The 17,100-nt window shown below is 31.3% G+C and overlaps 1 protein-coding gene across 2 annotated transcripts in view; it reads left to right on the forward strand.

Moving 5' to 3' along the window:
* Window positions 1–17,100, forward strand: part of LOC139525437 (TPR repeat-containing protein DDB_G0287407-like) — a 54,335-nt gene that overhangs the window by 18,551 nt on the left and 18,684 nt on the right. For both annotated transcript variants that reach the window (XM_071320764.1, XM_071320763.1), the window contains exons 8-19: window positions 522–683; window positions 2,969–3,073; window positions 3,674–3,741; window positions 4,040–4,124; window positions 5,134–5,273; window positions 5,901–5,963; window positions 8,769–8,817; window positions 9,468–9,610; window positions 10,446–10,605; window positions 11,497–11,595; window positions 12,542–12,687; window positions 16,136–16,235. In XM_071320764.1, the coding sequence (XP_071176865.1) occupies window positions 522–683; window positions 2,969–3,073; window positions 3,674–3,741; window positions 4,040–4,124; window positions 5,134–5,273; window positions 5,901–5,963; window positions 8,769–8,817; window positions 9,468–9,610; window positions 10,446–10,605; window positions 11,497–11,595; window positions 12,542–12,687; window positions 16,136–16,235 (1,320 nt within the window). The remainder of the gene's footprint in view (window positions 1–521; window positions 684–2,968; window positions 3,074–3,673; window positions 3,742–4,039; window positions 4,125–5,133; window positions 5,274–5,900; window positions 5,964–8,768; window positions 8,818–9,467; window positions 9,611–10,445; window positions 10,606–11,496; window positions 11,596–12,541; window positions 12,688–16,135; window positions 16,236–17,100) is intronic.

Raw genomic sequence — 17,100 nt, forward strand, 5'->3', positions numbered from 1 at the left:
TAGAGAACCACTGAATGGAATGAAATCATACATGGCATGAATGTTCCTTATGAGGTGCTGACCAAGTGTTGTTACTTTGTAGCTGATCCATCATCCAAGATGGCCGCCAGCGGGGGACTTAGTTTAACATAGGACCCTATGGGAAATGCATACAAAAGTCTTCTTCTAAAGAACCACTGAATTGAATGAAATCAAGCATAGCATGAATGTTCCTTTCCTTATGAGGTGCTGACCAAGTGTTGTTACTTTAAGCCAAATTTTATATTTTTTTATATGATTTCAAAAACCAAAGTAGAATCAGGTGAGCCATACAGGCTCTTGAGAGCCTCTAGTTTAAAAATCTCACAACTGTGTGATGCATATATCGTAATTTTGATGTCAATTTTCAATGATTTTTTTTCAAAAATTGAAACTGCACAATGTCAGTTCCTGGTGTTGTATTTCTATAAAGAAAAGAAGTTCACAGTGAAAGGTCAGACAAAGTGATACATTAAATATTCTGTATGTACTTTTAATTGTAGCTGTTGTACTGGTTGCCAAAAAATCTTCCTGCAGGAGTAAGAATGGTTATCAGTACAAAATCATCAGACCATGAAAACGTCAAGGAACTGGTTGAGGAAAGGAAACTCCAACAGATTGAAATTTTACCTCTGACTGAATCTGAACAGAAAGATCTAAGTGAAGTAAGAATTCATTTTGTATTGATTCTGTTGTAGCTTGGTTGTATTCATATTTTGAATACATGTACCATAAAAATTCAAAAGTAATAATATGTAATTATATATTGGTTGTTTCATTATAAGTATATGTATATTGAACAGTGGTTTCTTTTTAGGAAAGCAAAGCATGTCTGTATATAGACCTTTAAAAATTCTCTTTAATTTTACTTAATCATTTTTTTAGGTGTGGGGGGCTACCCTTTACCTTTCTGTCTGTACATACTGGTACTTTTATTTTGAATAAACAGCAGATTTTAAATAAATTGAATAAGAAAAAAATTAATTATTTATTATTTTTTATGCCCCACTTTGTGGCATCATGTTTTTCAGTGTATGTGTACATATGTCCATTCATTTGTTTGCTGTCTATCCTGCTTCAGGTTAAAGTTTTTGGCTAATTATTTTTTTGGTCAAGATAGTTTTTGATCAACTTGAAACTTAGTACACTTGTTCCCTTTGATATGATCTTTCCAATTGTAATTCTAAATTGAGAGTTTTTACACCAATTTCACAGTCCATAGAAAATTAATGTGCAAGTGGGGCATCCATGTACAATGAACGATTTTTGTTTAACAGTTATTTCTTTCAAATGTAAACCAGATATTAGATGATTTCCTTATTCTCAATTTTTGTAGAAGCACCAGGTATTTCTTTTAAATAACTTTGGATAAAAGTAAAATAGTCCCATAAAGCCACCTTACGAGGCTTGGTATTAATATAAATATATATAAGTTTGAAAATTACATCTAACAGTATTAGAATTAGATTTTTGTGCTGACAAATTTTTGTACCTCAACTGGATTTTATCTCACACCTTTAATAAACTACAGCACCAATTGCTTAGCCTCATTTCCAGCATAGACCACAGCAATAATATAACTTCAATAGTGGTAGTGATACCTTGTCATGGAAGGCCAATCTAGAGAAAAACACTCACGCAAGACATTTTTTTAGCTCACCTGGCCTGAAGGGCCAAGTGAGCTTTTCTCATCACTTGGCGTCTGGCGTCCAGCGTCGTCCTGACTCCGGCGTCGTCCTGCATCAGGCGTCGTCCTGCATCCGGCGTCGTCCTGCGTCGTTAACTTTTACAAAAATCTTCTCCTCTGAAACTACTGGGCCAAATTTAACCAAACTTGGCCACAATCATCATTTGGGTATCTAGTTTAAAAAATGTGTCCAGTGACCCGGGCAAACAATCAAGATGGCTGCCATGGCTAAAAATAGAACATAGGGGTAAAATGTAGATTTTGGCTTATAACTCTGAAACCAAAGCATTTATAGCAAATCTGACGGGGTAAAAGTGTTTATCAAGTGAAGATCTATCTGCCCTGAAATTTTCAGAAGAATCGGACAACTGGTTGTTGGGTTGCTGCCCCTGAATTGGTAACTTTAAGGAAATTTTGCCGTTTTTGGTTATCTTGAATATTATTATAGATAGAGATAAACTGTAAACAGCAATAATGTTCGGCAAAGTAAGATCTTCAAATATGTCAACATGACCAAGTTGGTCAGTTAACCCCTTAAGGAGTTTTTGCCCTTTATAGTAATTTTTTACCAATTTTTCGTAAATTTTTGTTATCTTTTACAAAAATCTTCTCCTCTGAAACTACTGGGCCAAATTTAACCAAACTTAGCCACAATCATCATTAGGGTATCTAGTTCAAAAAATGTGTCCAGTGACCCTGCCAACCAACCAAGATGGCCGCCATGGCTAAAAATAGAACATATAGAAAATTTTGCCGTTTTTGGTTATTATCTTGAATACTATTATAGATAGGGATAAACTGTAAACAGCAATAATGTTCAGTACAGTAAGATCTACAAATAAGTCAAATGACCAAAATGGTCAGTTGACCCCTTTAGTTATTGTCCTTTATAGTCAATTTTTAACAATTTTCATAAATTTGGTAAATTTTTGTAAATTTTTACAAAATATTTTCCTCTGTAACTAAAAGGTGAAGTTTATTATAGATAGAGAAAATTGTAAGTAGCAAGAATGTTCAGTAAAGTAAGATCTACAAACACTTCATCACCAAAACACAATTTTGTCATGAATCCATCTGTATCCTTTGTTTAATATGCACATAGACCAAGGTGAGCGACACAGGCTCTTAAGACCTCTAGTTTAGGTGTGTGAAGATGTAATATTAGTATTTATACACAATGTATTATTATTTGTCAGCAATCTAACCTAGCAATTTATATTTTATATATATGCTCTCCTATATTTTAATTTATTTCTTTGACAGAAAAGTCTGATGCAGAGTGGTAAACAACTGTCACCACCTCAGATGGAGAGGATAGTAGCTGCTGAGGAAACAAAAAACCCTCTATACCTCAAAACTACACTTAATGTAAGAATTTACTATTGCAGAACAGTAATCAGAGATTAAATCAGAAATTGTTTAATCATGGAACTTAAGAAAACTATTATTAATCAACACTATAAGAATTGTTGACCTTTTACAATACTCCTAGATGCATATGTCAAGCTAGGGTACAGAAATGTATTAAATTATGTCTAGAAATATCAAACTCGATAATAGTCTTTCAAAATTACATTGATTAAGAGATATTTTCAAATAGAAATAAGTAGACATGGTATGAGTGCCAAAAAGACAACTCTCCATCCAAGTCACAATGTGAAAAAAGTAAACCATAATAGGTCAAAGTATGGCCTACAGCAAGCTATAAAGGACCCCAATATTACTAGTGTAAAACAATTCAAACTGGGAAACCAACCGTCTAATATATGTATAAAATTAGATAGGCGAAAAGCTTGTGAATCACATCAAACAACCACTACTGAATAACAGGACAGGTTCAAACAAATCCAGCGAGTTTAAACGATGAAACAGGCGCCAACCATCACCCTAGCCTGAAAACATATCTTCTCATATGATCTTAAATTTGATGGTTATGCTTGAGAGAATCTGCATTTATGTCTTTTCCAGGAATTAGTTGTATTTGGTCATTTTAGACTGTTAGACAAGAAAATTGATTCATTGATATCATGTCCAAGGTAGGTGCATGTCAGTAGAACTAAAAAAGTTAAACATTTGTTTGAAAAACAACTATTTTGAGACTTCACATTATTTAATAGTATTCAAATAAAGTCATAGAAAGTATAATTTGATTTATGATCTTGTGTAAATATTTTCGATTATGGCATAAGAATACCAGGTTGATGAGATTTCAAATTTGATTTTATGAATGATCTGCCCCATTCCACCTTGTGTCCTTTGGATGAAGGACTTCATTAAAATTTAGGTGAAATTTTGATTGTTTGTTGCCTTTAATTTAGTGACCTATTTTTTCAGTGTTGTTGACTTATTTGACAAAGTTTTAGAAAGACTAGAAGATGATTATAATGTGAAAGAATATACACAAAATTTAGTGGAACAGGTATAATAACATTTATAATTAAACAGACTGTTAATTAAAGAATATCGTTGATCATCTCAATGAGATTGATTTTCTTGCTTGAGCCAGTACGGTGAAAGTGAGAAAAGCAATGAAGTTGAGATGACCAATGATAATCTGTTTATCGCTATTTTACCTAGCTTTGACAATATTTTTTTTTTTATGTTAATTTCATTAACAATGGCAAATGCTCCCTTAGTTTCTAGCAATAATTTTTCATACCACTAGACTGTGCTTAGAAAGAAAATAATCAGTAAGTTCAAAGAAAAATTTCTAAAATAGGAATAAGCATATTTATACAATTTGATACATATTTTTGTTTGGGTTTTTACAGGAGGCTATATAGCCTGTTAAACATCAATTATCTTTATCAAGTCTTTTAATTGCATAGCCTTGTTGGTAAATTATTCTTTATTGTAAAATTTACACAAATAGAAAAACATAATACAGGAATTTTGCCGCAAAAATTATATTATTTTACTTACTGTCTAACTTCAAAATTGGTGCATATAAGAAAAATAAAAACTACATCAGTAGTTCAATATGAAGAATATATATTTTGATGCATTTTCTCTCACAAGGATGTTGCCCATATTTAAAGAAGGTAGGGGTTTTATTTTCATCTGCATACGTTTAAGACAAAAAAACTTCATTTTTTTAAATGACACACTTTTAACTTTTTGACATTTACCGTATAATATAAGGTTGAAATTGTGTTTGTCTTTTGAACATTATAATAAAAAAAGGGGTGAAAAACACTATAGGGATATTCTAACATATAGGCAGAAAATGAACTGACTATGCGATGACATTTAAAATATTCATTTATAATCACTTTAACAAAAAGTATTTGACTCCATTTGAATGGTAAATTAAGATACAGGATTTCAGAATATAAAAGTTAAGGCTCTTTTGATGCTATAAGTAGCAAAAAGAGGGACCTTTGACTCTTGATGATAAAATCCATTTCTACGGTTTTATACAATTTCAGGCATTATGCTCCATTTGTTTGTCAATCGGAGGATTGTCAGAGACAGATATAAAGGCAATCTACAACATACCAGCCCATATTTGGTCATCACTATACTTTGCTTTACAAACATACATTATAGAACAGAATGGAATAATAAGGTAAACAAATACTTTCTCTAAGCATTCAATCTTTGATTAATAAGATTGAAAAGTTTTGCTCTTGTCAGTGGCTGATGAGTACATTTTATTAAAATATGGAAATATGGTATGATTAATAATAGGATAAATCTCCACCAGAGCTCAAATGATGAAGATAAAAGAACTTATAGGTCAACGAACAGTCTTACAATAACTTGAGGCAGCCACACAGATAAAAGAGGAGCAAAATATACCAGAGGGACAGTCAAGCTCATAGATTGAAAATAAACTGACAACGCCATGACTTAATAATAAAGAGACAAACAGACAAATTATAGTACACAAGACACAACATAGAAAACTAAAGACTAAGCAACACGAACCCCACCAAAAACTGGGGAGGATCTCAGGTGATAAAGTGGGGGTACACATGTTTTTTATCACAATTTAAAAAAATTTTGTTATATAGATATTATGAATTTTGTCATCCTATCATAATCATGCTTTGGTGTAATATATAACAAATTATTTCCGAAGTTAACCACAAATGTATTTTAATTTTTTGCATTTTGAATTAAATTTCACATTATTGAAAAACGAATTAAACTATGGCTATATATTTTAATAGAATGTATTATATACTGATAGGTTTGCATTCACTGAGTTGGAAGAAGCAGTTTCAAAACGATATCTAAGGACAAGCAAGGACAGGTAAATATGTTAACCCTTACAATGCTGGTCCAGTCATTTGATGTGTTGTGGTGCAGTTTTCTGTTTCTGGGCTCTATACATTTTTCATGGTATTCAGCGTATCTTAATGAATAAAGGTATAAAAATTCAGACTCAGACATGTTATGATTCCACAATAACACACATTTTTCACTCAAAAATGCAAGTCCAGGAAATATGTACATTTTTTTGTAGTCCGAAAGTTTCCAAACAAGCTAAAATACAACACTGCTAAGTGTTTCCAGAAAATAGGGGTTAGAAATGATAGCTTCTCAAGTTCTGAATTTAGGATCATGTTTAGTCGAACATTATTTTTTTTTTTTTGGTAAATTTGTGTCTCTTTTTATACCAAAACGGCTACTTACTACTGCAACAAGGCATGGTATTCCTTCAACTTGTAGGGTGAAGTTTCTTCCCTAGGACCAGAGATGGGTCTGATTACTTTCAATGTAATTGATTAAATTACAATTACTTTGGCATTTGTACGATTAAATTAAATTAACGATTACATCATTTCTGAAAGTACCTGATTAAATTAATGATTACATTGGGAAAGTAATCATGATTACATCTGATTACAATGAACTTTAAAAAAAAAAAAAACATTTTGACTGATGTGAATGAATAAACGTTTAATATAACAAAATTAGCATTTTTAAAAAAGAATTTTATGATATGATATAAAATAATAACATCAAACTTTATCTGTTTAATAAACTACAAAAAATTACGGCATATTTACATGTCATTGGTTATGACCCATTACACTTAATCATCATTGATCTCTGAATTATTTTTACTTCTATTAAATAAAGGTTTATAAAGAGTTTGGTGTTTGTCATCAAACCTCTCCATGTATCATGTGTATTTCAAGGTTCAGTTTCTGGAAGTTAAAATATGGATGAAATAAAATGACCAATTAAAAACTATGTAAAATGTTACTAGAATTGTTTTATCAAATTGTTAACAAAATATAAGTACCAAAAATCATTGCATTTTACACGTCCAGTCCGAAAAAATACCATTTTTTTTTTAATTTGAACTACATATTTGTCCCCTTTCAATTAGTTTGTGCTAATTAGATAAATTTTCACATGTCTGATTTATCATTTATCATATATATTACCATGATTTCCCTACAGCTATACACAATTGGTAATTGCAATAGAAACAAACCTTAATTGGTCAACTACCTGTCAATTCAAAGTGGACAAAGATCACAATATTAACAAAAGATTATAATCCAGGGGTTAAAGAAAAGTATTACTTGAAATTAAGTTATTATCAAATATATAATAATAATAATTTATTTTATTATAAAGTATATATATATACATCTTTAAATTGTGAATCTTTTACTTCTAGTTTACATGATGACTTTTCAATACTGTAACAGTTTTTTTACTGAAGTTTACAATTAAATATGAATAACAAAAAGGTTAATTTATTGACCATAAACAGTTTTTGATTTTTTTCATTGTAATCAGAATGTAATCAAAAAGTAATCAGGATTACAGGGTATTTTGAAAAGTAATTGATTTAATTAAATTACATGTAATCAGATTTTTGGCTGATTAATGATTACAATGATTTCTTGAAAAATTGTAATCAATTACAGCTGATTAACGATTACCATTACAATTACCCCATGTCTGCCTAGGACCACTATCTGGGCAGAACACAAAAAAAAATTAACTTTCCAGCAATTTACCTTTCACATGAGACTCAGTAGGTCACAAAGTTAGGATGTCACAAAAAAACAGAGGGTTTTCCAAGAGGAAATGATCACGCCAAGCCATCCACCCCAACCTGTGATTCCCTACTTTCACTGTATTATTAACAAACATTACTGACCATAGCAGTGACTGCTTTCAATTTTCAAGATGTAAAAGCGAAAAAAGAAATCCATTATTAACATGAAGACTAATGATAAGCTTTTTTTTACCGTAGACTGGTAGATTTGGGTTTTTTATGTGCCATTTATGGCCATTATGTTTTCTTGTCTGTGGGTCCTTTCATTGTCTGTCTGTCCGTCCTTCGCTCTGATTGTCTGTTCGTCCATCTGTCCCACTTCAGGTTAAAGTTTTTGGTCGAGGTAGTTTTTGATGAAGTTGATGTCCAATCAACTTAAAACTTAGTACACATGTTCTTTATATTATGGTCTTTCCTATTTGAATGCCAAATTAGAGATTTTACCCCATTTTCACGGTCCACTGAACATAGAAAATGATAGTACGGATGGGGCATCCGTGTACTGGGGATATACTCTTGTTTACGTTTATATTAACAAAATTTTGTACCATTGTCACGGTATAATGTCAGACACTGAGAAGAAAAATTATGTATCTCATAAATTAATGTTGGACTTGTTGAAACAAAAAAACTACTAATTTTCTTAAAAAGTATTGAGAACCATTTTAGGGTGGTAAATTGGTTTATGTGCCTGTTGCTCTCTGATATATTCATTTTTCTTCACAAAGCATACAAACTTACTTTTTAAATATTTTTATTCATTCATTGAATATTGAATATATATGTCTTATGTATACTTGTTAGAAATTATTATAAATTAAGGAATGTATCTTGCACATGCAAAGCTCTGATTCCTTTCACGGATTTGGCTATACTTTTTGAACCTTTTGGATTATAGCTCTTCATCTTTTATATAAGCTTTGGATTTCAAATATTTTGGCCACGAACATCACTGAAGAGACATGTATTGTCAAAATGCGCATCTGGTGCAGGAAAATTGGTACCATTAATTTTATTTTTTCTATATTTTTCCAGGGATAGATGCCTTTTGGATCTAATACGATACTTTGAAAGTGAAAAAGAGGTGAGTCACAAATATGTTGTTGATTCAGAAATTTGCCTGCATTTAAGAATTGAATAGTTTAATAGATCAATGAACAAAATTTCGACATTTATTTTGATAATTTCTAAAATTGCTGCATAAAATGATTCTGTCACAATCAAAATTACCAGCTAGTTCTGCCCAACATATCCTGTCACATTTTGTAACTAATAAAAATATTGCATTAATTTCTGATTTTTTAGTAATTAGAAAAAGAGTGACCCCTGCTCTTGAAACATAAACACAGAATGCAGCAATACTTTTTTTTTGATATTCAGAATAGTATCTTTTATGCTATGAATGATTTTTAGTTTGGGTAAGGATTCTTAATCAAGACAGCAACCAATCAACAAAATTAACCTAAAAGACAGCTAGGTGTTAACATGTAGACACTAATTTGCCCAAGTTTACATGTTTGTAGATAAAGGACAGGGGGCTAGAAGGGTCAAATTTGCCATTATTTCTGAAAAAATGACCAGAATCACTTTTTGGGAAAGAAAATTACATTTGGAAAAACAAATTTCAAAATTTGACTTTTTAAAGATTAAGAACTCGCAATGTTATACACCAGACTCTAACCATTCCAGTTTGGATCTTTATTTTACAGGTAAAAAATGTTTTTCTTTTTGTAGAAACTACCTCCTACCTTTGATCATGATAAATTCCTAGAGAGCAAACTGGCTCATGAGCTACCATGGCTGTACTTGAAGTTAAACGACATTGATGGCTTACAGAAGTCACTTTTAGATCTAAAAATATTCAATGTATTGTTCAAGTAAGTTTTGGTAATTTCAGTACACTGTTAATTCAATATTTTTTTTGCATTTATTATTCTGATCCTTTATCAATGGACAAACGAGTGAGATTATTCATTATGATTTCAGGAAATGGTATGTACAAATAATGCTATCAAAATTAGAAACATTTGTTTTTATTTTGCATAACCTATTCTGTTTCTATTTTTACAATAATCGAATTATCGCAAACATTATTCAATCTTGTGGCGTTGTTTCATTACTAATTTATAGCCTGAGTTTTGTCAAGGAGAATAAATGTTTTCCTTATATTTTAGAGGTCACATTAAGACATCCATGAGTTCTAGATCACAGTTAATGAATGCATTTAGTTTGATAGTTTTATAATTCAAATAAATTATTCACTAAGTTTCAGAGGGGGAGGGGTAAAAAACTTAGTTAAAGGAATGTGCACATGTAATATGATTGTATTTTACTACACAATTTTCACTGTGTCAGTTATTGTTACATCTATCCTCTGATTTGATAATTGCTAATGATAAATTGTACTGAGAAAAAAAGAATGTCTCTGACATAAAGTTTAAATACAAATTGTTACAAAACTGTTTCATGACTACATATAGAGTTCTCAGTTTATAAAAAATTGTGACAAGCATATCATTCAAAATTAACAAGATATGTGTGGTGTTTATCAAATGACAATGACTTACTTGAGGAAAGACACATGTGTTTGAGTTAAAACTATTATATTTTACAATCAACCAATGAAAATGAAAAGAAAATTATATATAACATGAATGAAGGAGATATATGTTTCAATGAGGCTAACTGATATCTAAATACTTAATATTCCAGGGACTGTATGTCAGACATGATAGAACTTTGGAATAAAACAGAAAATAAATGGTCAGTAATTAGTGAAATGTACATGAAACAGATTGATATGCTATTAGTGGATTTCCATCTGTGGATTGAAGAAAACATGGAACCAAATGCAGAGACTCCTGGCATCCTGGTACTTTATCTAAAAGCTATAAAAAGTGATAATTATACAAAAAAAATCAGCAAAAATTGAAACTTTTGTTTTTTCATTACAAATTTTATTTACTACACTATTAGTTGTTACTTTATGATATGGTTCAAAAATCAACCAGAAAAATCAATTCATTTTGGCCCCAGATGACTTTTAAAATGTTTATATCATTGAAAAAAGCTCTAAATTATCTCCCTTTGGTGAAAAAATGCAATTTTTTTACATATCACTTTTTTAACTCATCAGTGACTTATACTTTTTATTATTTTTTTCAAATGAACTGTACTAAAACTAAACTATACTTTTTATTATTTTTTTCAAATGAACTGTACTAAAACTAAACTATACTTTTTATTATTTTTTTCAAATGAACTGTACTAAAACTAAACTAATGTAAAATTTAAGCCATTTCTGTAATTTAGTTCTTTTTTTATTTCGATTTTACCTTTTTTTTCTCCTATTAGTTCAACAGAAAAAAAGTACCTTAACAAAAATGCATGCTTTTTACAAAGGCAGATTGTGAGCTTGAATTAACGATGACCCAATATTTTTATTTAATTTTTTCCATTAAGTATAGGATACAGTTTATTTATAGAAAAAAAATAGCGAAATCCTATATTTAAAAAAAATGATTTAGACCTGCAAGCCCCCTTAAGTAAAGCATGTAGGTTTTATGTCTTAGTTTTAAGAAATCAACAAATTGTGTGCAATGAATCATCCCCGAGGCCTTCATATATATATATAATGTCCATTATCTTTAGGAATTTGAACTTGGCATGGACTGTTAAACTCCATGGTTTTTATATTCATAGGTCTAAACTTTATGTGAAAAGAAAATGTTCCCAAATTAAAAACCTGTTTATTGTTTTTCAGTTAATAAATACGGAAGTTCTAGATAATTTAGCCAGTATGATAAAGAACAGATCAGAAGAAGCAGCCTTGAAATTTACTGAAAGAAATGCAAAGATTTCTGTATGTATCTTTGAGAGCAAAAAAATTAGAATATTTATGTCTTCGGAGCTTGTTTTCATTGATTAGCATTACAATTGAAGACATAGAAGTAGAATATGTATTTACAGTTTAATGCCCTACCTATATTTTTGGGGCATTTTTATTTTAGGTCTATACATTCTATTGTTTTTCTGTCCCACTCTAGGTTAAAGTTTTTGGTTAAGGTAGATTTTGATAAAGTTGAAGTCTAATCAACTTGAAACTTAGTTCACATTTGCCCCTAGATATGATCTTTCTAAACTAAATGCCAAAATTAAGAGTTCTGACCCCAATTTCACGGTCCACTGAACATTGAAACTGATAGTGCAAGTAGGGTAATGTGTACTATTGACACATTCTTGTTTTTATTTCTTACTGTCAGATTTAAGTCAATTTTACACGCATCACACTATCTGCTCTAGTCTGCTTAGATCAAATTTCTACTAACTTTGCATTGTTGATGGGTTTGGTAGATGCAGGAAATAATCTTACAGACCAAATAGAAAAAGTTGATAAATATATGTTGAAAATCTCCTGCTGAATGACTTCATAGCAAAGTTATTGTTATTCTGGATTAGGCCCTGCAGTGTATACAAGCCTTCTTTTAATTTTGAATTAAATTTATTTTAATTAATTTTTAACAAATTAATTTTGTGGCCCCTTAGAAGCGATGAATATCCAAAATTGTCAACCCTTAGAAGTTATTTCGTTTCAGGCTGCAGATCCTTTTCCCCTTTTGAAAATTTTCTCGTTTGTTATACCAAAGTTCGGAAGTCTTTCAGTCATATTTAATCAAATATTCACTTTAGTGCATGTTATTCTTGTGTAATTTTACTAATTTTTTTAAAATACTCCATCTGATTCTGGCAACAATTTCAACATGCACTAGATTAGTGTATTGCTTTGTCTATAGCATCCTTATTTTCAGATTCACAGCATAGAGACTTATCCTCATAGGTTTAAAAAACATGACAAAGATGTAATTATGAATAGTTTGGCAAACCAGTATGCTGATGCAGGCAAATTCAAAGAAGCAGTTGAATTGCATTTGAAAGTCTTAGAAGTGAGAAAAAAGTAAGTTGAAAATGTACATGGTACATATTGAAGGACATAAGCCTTCCCATATTTGGTTGGATATGCTGTTGATAGATTTAAACATCATTATTATACCTTACATATATTTTAAACAATTCTATTGGATGAAACGTTGTCACGTGACATGGAATAATTCAGTTGTTTTTCATTCAATTTCAAGGAAGGACGAATAACCCAAAAAAATTTCACCAACGGTGAATAACACTATCATTCACTGGGGAATAACCTTTTGAGATTGTTGATTTGTACTTATGTTATCTCCCATGAAAATGACGTCACAGACGTAAATAAGCTAAATGGCAGCGTTCACTTTACAATGGAAGACCACCGAGGGACGAGGAAATAAGGCATTGGACATGAATAGAGTGCCAGTAGCTGATGATAGCTCTTATAGAGTAACGGTCCTTTTCAGGGCCATTAATATTTTACAAAAAAATTCTACCTTTGTTGTACATTCTAGAAATCCTAGAACACAAATGTTGAAATGTATTTTCAAACATCAGCTTGTCTTTGACCATTGTTGACTTTGTTATGTAAAGTTTAAAAAATATAGAAAGTGTTCGAAAGGTCTTTCCACTGTTAGTTTGGTATAATAAAACAATTGTGGCCCCTTAGAAGCGATGAATATCCAAAATTGTCAACCCTTAGAAGTTATTTTATTTCGGGCTGCGGATATTCCCCTTTTCAACGGGCCATAATTGTATATTGTATTACATGTATTACATTAGCAACTTGGATATTTATCCAATCATATTTAAGGTTTGCTGGAACTATCATCAATTTCAGATTTTACTGAAAGGAATTGGCTTTCATTTTTAGCTCACCTGGCCCGAAGGGCCAAGTGAGCTTTTCTCATCACTTGGCGTCCGTCGTCCGTCGTCGTCCGTCGTCGTCGTCCGTCGTCGTTAACTTTTACAAAAATCTTCTCCTCTGAAACTACTGGGCCAAATCAAACCAAACTTGGCCACAATCATCATTGGGGTATCTAGTTTAAAAAATGTGTGGCGTGACCCGGTCAACCAACCAAGATGGCCGCCACGGCTAAAAATAGAACATAGGGGTAAAATGCAGTTTTTGGCTTATAACTCAAAAACCAAAGCATTTAGAGCAAATCTGACATGGGGTAAAAATGTTTATCAGGTCAAGATCTATCTGCCCTGAAATTTTCAGATGAATCGGTCAATCGGTTGTTGGGTTGCTGCCCCTGAATTGGTAATTTTGAAGAAATTTTGCTGTTTTTGGTTATTATCTTGAATATTATTATAGTTAGAGATAAACTGTAAACAGCAATAATGTTCAGCAAAGTAAGATCTACAAATAAGTCTACATGACCAAAATGGTCAGTTGACCCGTTTAGGAGTTATTGCCCTTTATAGTCAATTTTTAACCATTTTTCGTTAATTAAAGTAATCTTTTACAAAAATCTTCTCCTCTGAAACTACTGGGCCAAATCAAACCAAACTTGGCCACAATCATCATTGGGGTATCTAGTTTAAAAAATGTGTGGCGTGACCTGGTCAACCAACCAAGATGGCCGCCACGGCTAAAAATAGAACAAAGGGGTAAAATGCAGTTTTTGGCTTATAACTCAAAAACCAAAGCATTTTGAGGAAATCTGACATGGGATAAAAATGTTTATCAGGTCAAGATCTATCTGCCCTAAAATTTTCAGATGAATCGGTCAATCGGTTGTTGGGTTGCTGCCCCTGAATTGGTAATTTTGAGGAAATTTTGCTGTTTTTGGTTATTATCTTGAATATTATTTTAGATAGAGATAAATTGTAAACAGCAATAATGTTCAGCAAAGTAAGATCTACAAATAAGTCAACATGACCAAAATGGTCAGTTGACCCCTTTAGGAGTTATTGCCCTTTATAGTCAATCTTTAACCATTTTTCATAAATCTAAGTAATCTTTTACAAAATCTCCACTGAAACTACTAGGCCACAATCATCTTTGGGGTATCTAGTTTGAAAAATGTGTCCGATGACCTGGCCATTCAACCAAGATGGCCACCACGGCTAAAAATAGAACATAGGGGTAAAATGCAGTTTTTTGCTTATAACTATGAAACCAAAGCATCTAGAGCAAATCTGACAAGAAGTTAAATTGTTAATCAAGTCAATATCTATCTGCCCTGAATTTTTCAGATGAATTGGACAACTGGTTGTTGGGTTGCTGCCCTCCAATTGGTAATTTTTAAAGAAATTTTGCCGTTTTTGGTTATCTTGAATACTATTATAGATAGCGATAAACTGTAAACAGCAATAATGTTCAGCAAAGTAAGATCTACAAATAAGTCAACATGACCTAAATGGTCAATTGACCCCTTAAGGAGTTATTGCCCTTTATAGTCAATTTTTAACAATTTTCATTAATTTGGTAAATTTATGTAAATTTTTACCAAATATAGTTCTCTGTTACTAATGGGCAAAGTTCATGATAGATATAATTGTAAGAAGCAAAATCGTTCAGTAAAGTAAGAACTTCAAACACATCACCATCACCAAAATACAATTTTGTCATGAATCCATTTGTGTCCTTTGTTTAATATGCACATAGACCAAGGTGAGCGACACAGGCTCTTTAGAGCCTCTAGTTATGAGGTGTAACCTTTCCTTGGTATTTCATAAGGAAAGCAAGGCACAATACACAACATATTATAAGTTAACAGGAACTATCGTCTCATCTCATTAGTTTTAACTCAAGAAGATAACATACTGTAAACCACCTAATTTTCTCGAGCGATTTATTTTTGTGACTTTTAGGAGTAGAAACATAACACGAATATAAATTGTATACATAAAAACTTGGATCTTTCTATATTTAAACACATCAAGTAAATTTGAAAATAGTGAATATAAATCTTCTCCAAAATTGGTTAGAAAGGCCTTAAATTAAGTATCCATGGAAATAACTTGGTTAACAGTAGTGTAAATTCAGAAATTATTGTGATGTTTTTATAATTGTGAAAAATGCAACAGGGTTATAATCGCAATAATTATAACTGACATTTTGACATTTTTTAAATGAATTAAACAGGATTTTTCTCAATATTGCGAAGATTAAAATTGTATTTTAGTCTAAAATGACAAAATCGCAATAATAAATGCACACAATCATTTCTAAATTTACAGTATAGGGAAATGCCTAATTTATAACAAAACAAATAAGACAGACATGAACCAACGACAACCACTGAACTACAGGCTCCTGACTTGAGACAGGCACATAAAGAATGTGGCAGGGGTTTTTGAACGATCACTGCCCCCCTTACAAGTTACCTGGGACAGTGATGTAACAGTACAACTTAAGAAAAAACTATAAAAATTTGTTGAAAAAAGCTTAACTCATGAGATGGATACAAATTAGGTTGTCAATTATCATTTGTTGCTTTTTTCAAATTCATATATATATTATCTGATAGGAAATATGAAGATGATCCATCTGAAAAAAATATTGATAACTTAGAAAGATCATACCATGGATTAGGGACTGCACATCTAAAGATGCATAAATTTGAACAGGTATATATATTGTTTGTGTTAATGTAGCTTAGACAGAGATAAAATAAGATAAAATCAAGGATGTTAACATTCATGGGACATCTAACCAATAACAAAATGTTAAAAAAAAACTCAAAGTTTTGTCTTCAATTTTAGATTTATGTCCATATAGCTAAAGTGAAAAGCTATAAATATATTCAAGAAGACAAGATGTGAATAAAGGAGAAGCCCCAGTAAGGAATAATATTGGCCTAAAATTGGAAGTACATCTGATGAAAGATTTTGGATATTTTTTTAAACACTTCAGCATCTACTTCAGTCTGTTCAATTAGTTATTGTAAACAATTTGAACTAATCTGGTCATTAGAGACCCTCAAATTCAAGCTTGGAAAATCTATCAAATATGCCAGAAAACAAAACTTTTCAGAATTTTTTGGTGTAAAAGGTAAGTGGACCCATTCATGTTCAGTCTGAAATCTTTAAATGTGTTACATAGTATCATCAAATACAATTTTATTCAAATATCAAGACTGAATACTAGTGTGGCCACATCTGTTTTAAAATTAGCATAAATTGCAAAATTATAAAGATTTCTGCAATTTTGCATGAAAAAAAGAGACGAAAGATATTAGAAGGACATTCAAACTCTTAAATCAAAATAAACTGTATTAAAAAGAAAAAGACCCACAAACAAACAATAACTTACAAAACACATCATAGAAAACTGAAGACTGAGTAACCCAAACCCCACCAAAATCTGGGGATGATCTCAGGTGCTCCAGAAGGGTTATCAGATTCTGCTCAATATGTGGCACCTGTTGTGTTGCTCATTTTTAGAACAAACCAGATTGTAAGTCGACGTTAGTAAGAGGACTGGAGTGGTAAC

This window comes from Mytilus edulis, chromosome 5 (genome assembly GCF_963676685.1).
Source record: "Mytilus edulis chromosome 5, xbMytEdul2.2, whole genome shotgun sequence".
Classification (NCBI taxonomy): domain Eukaryota; kingdom Metazoa; phylum Mollusca; class Bivalvia; order Mytilida; family Mytilidae; genus Mytilus; species Mytilus edulis.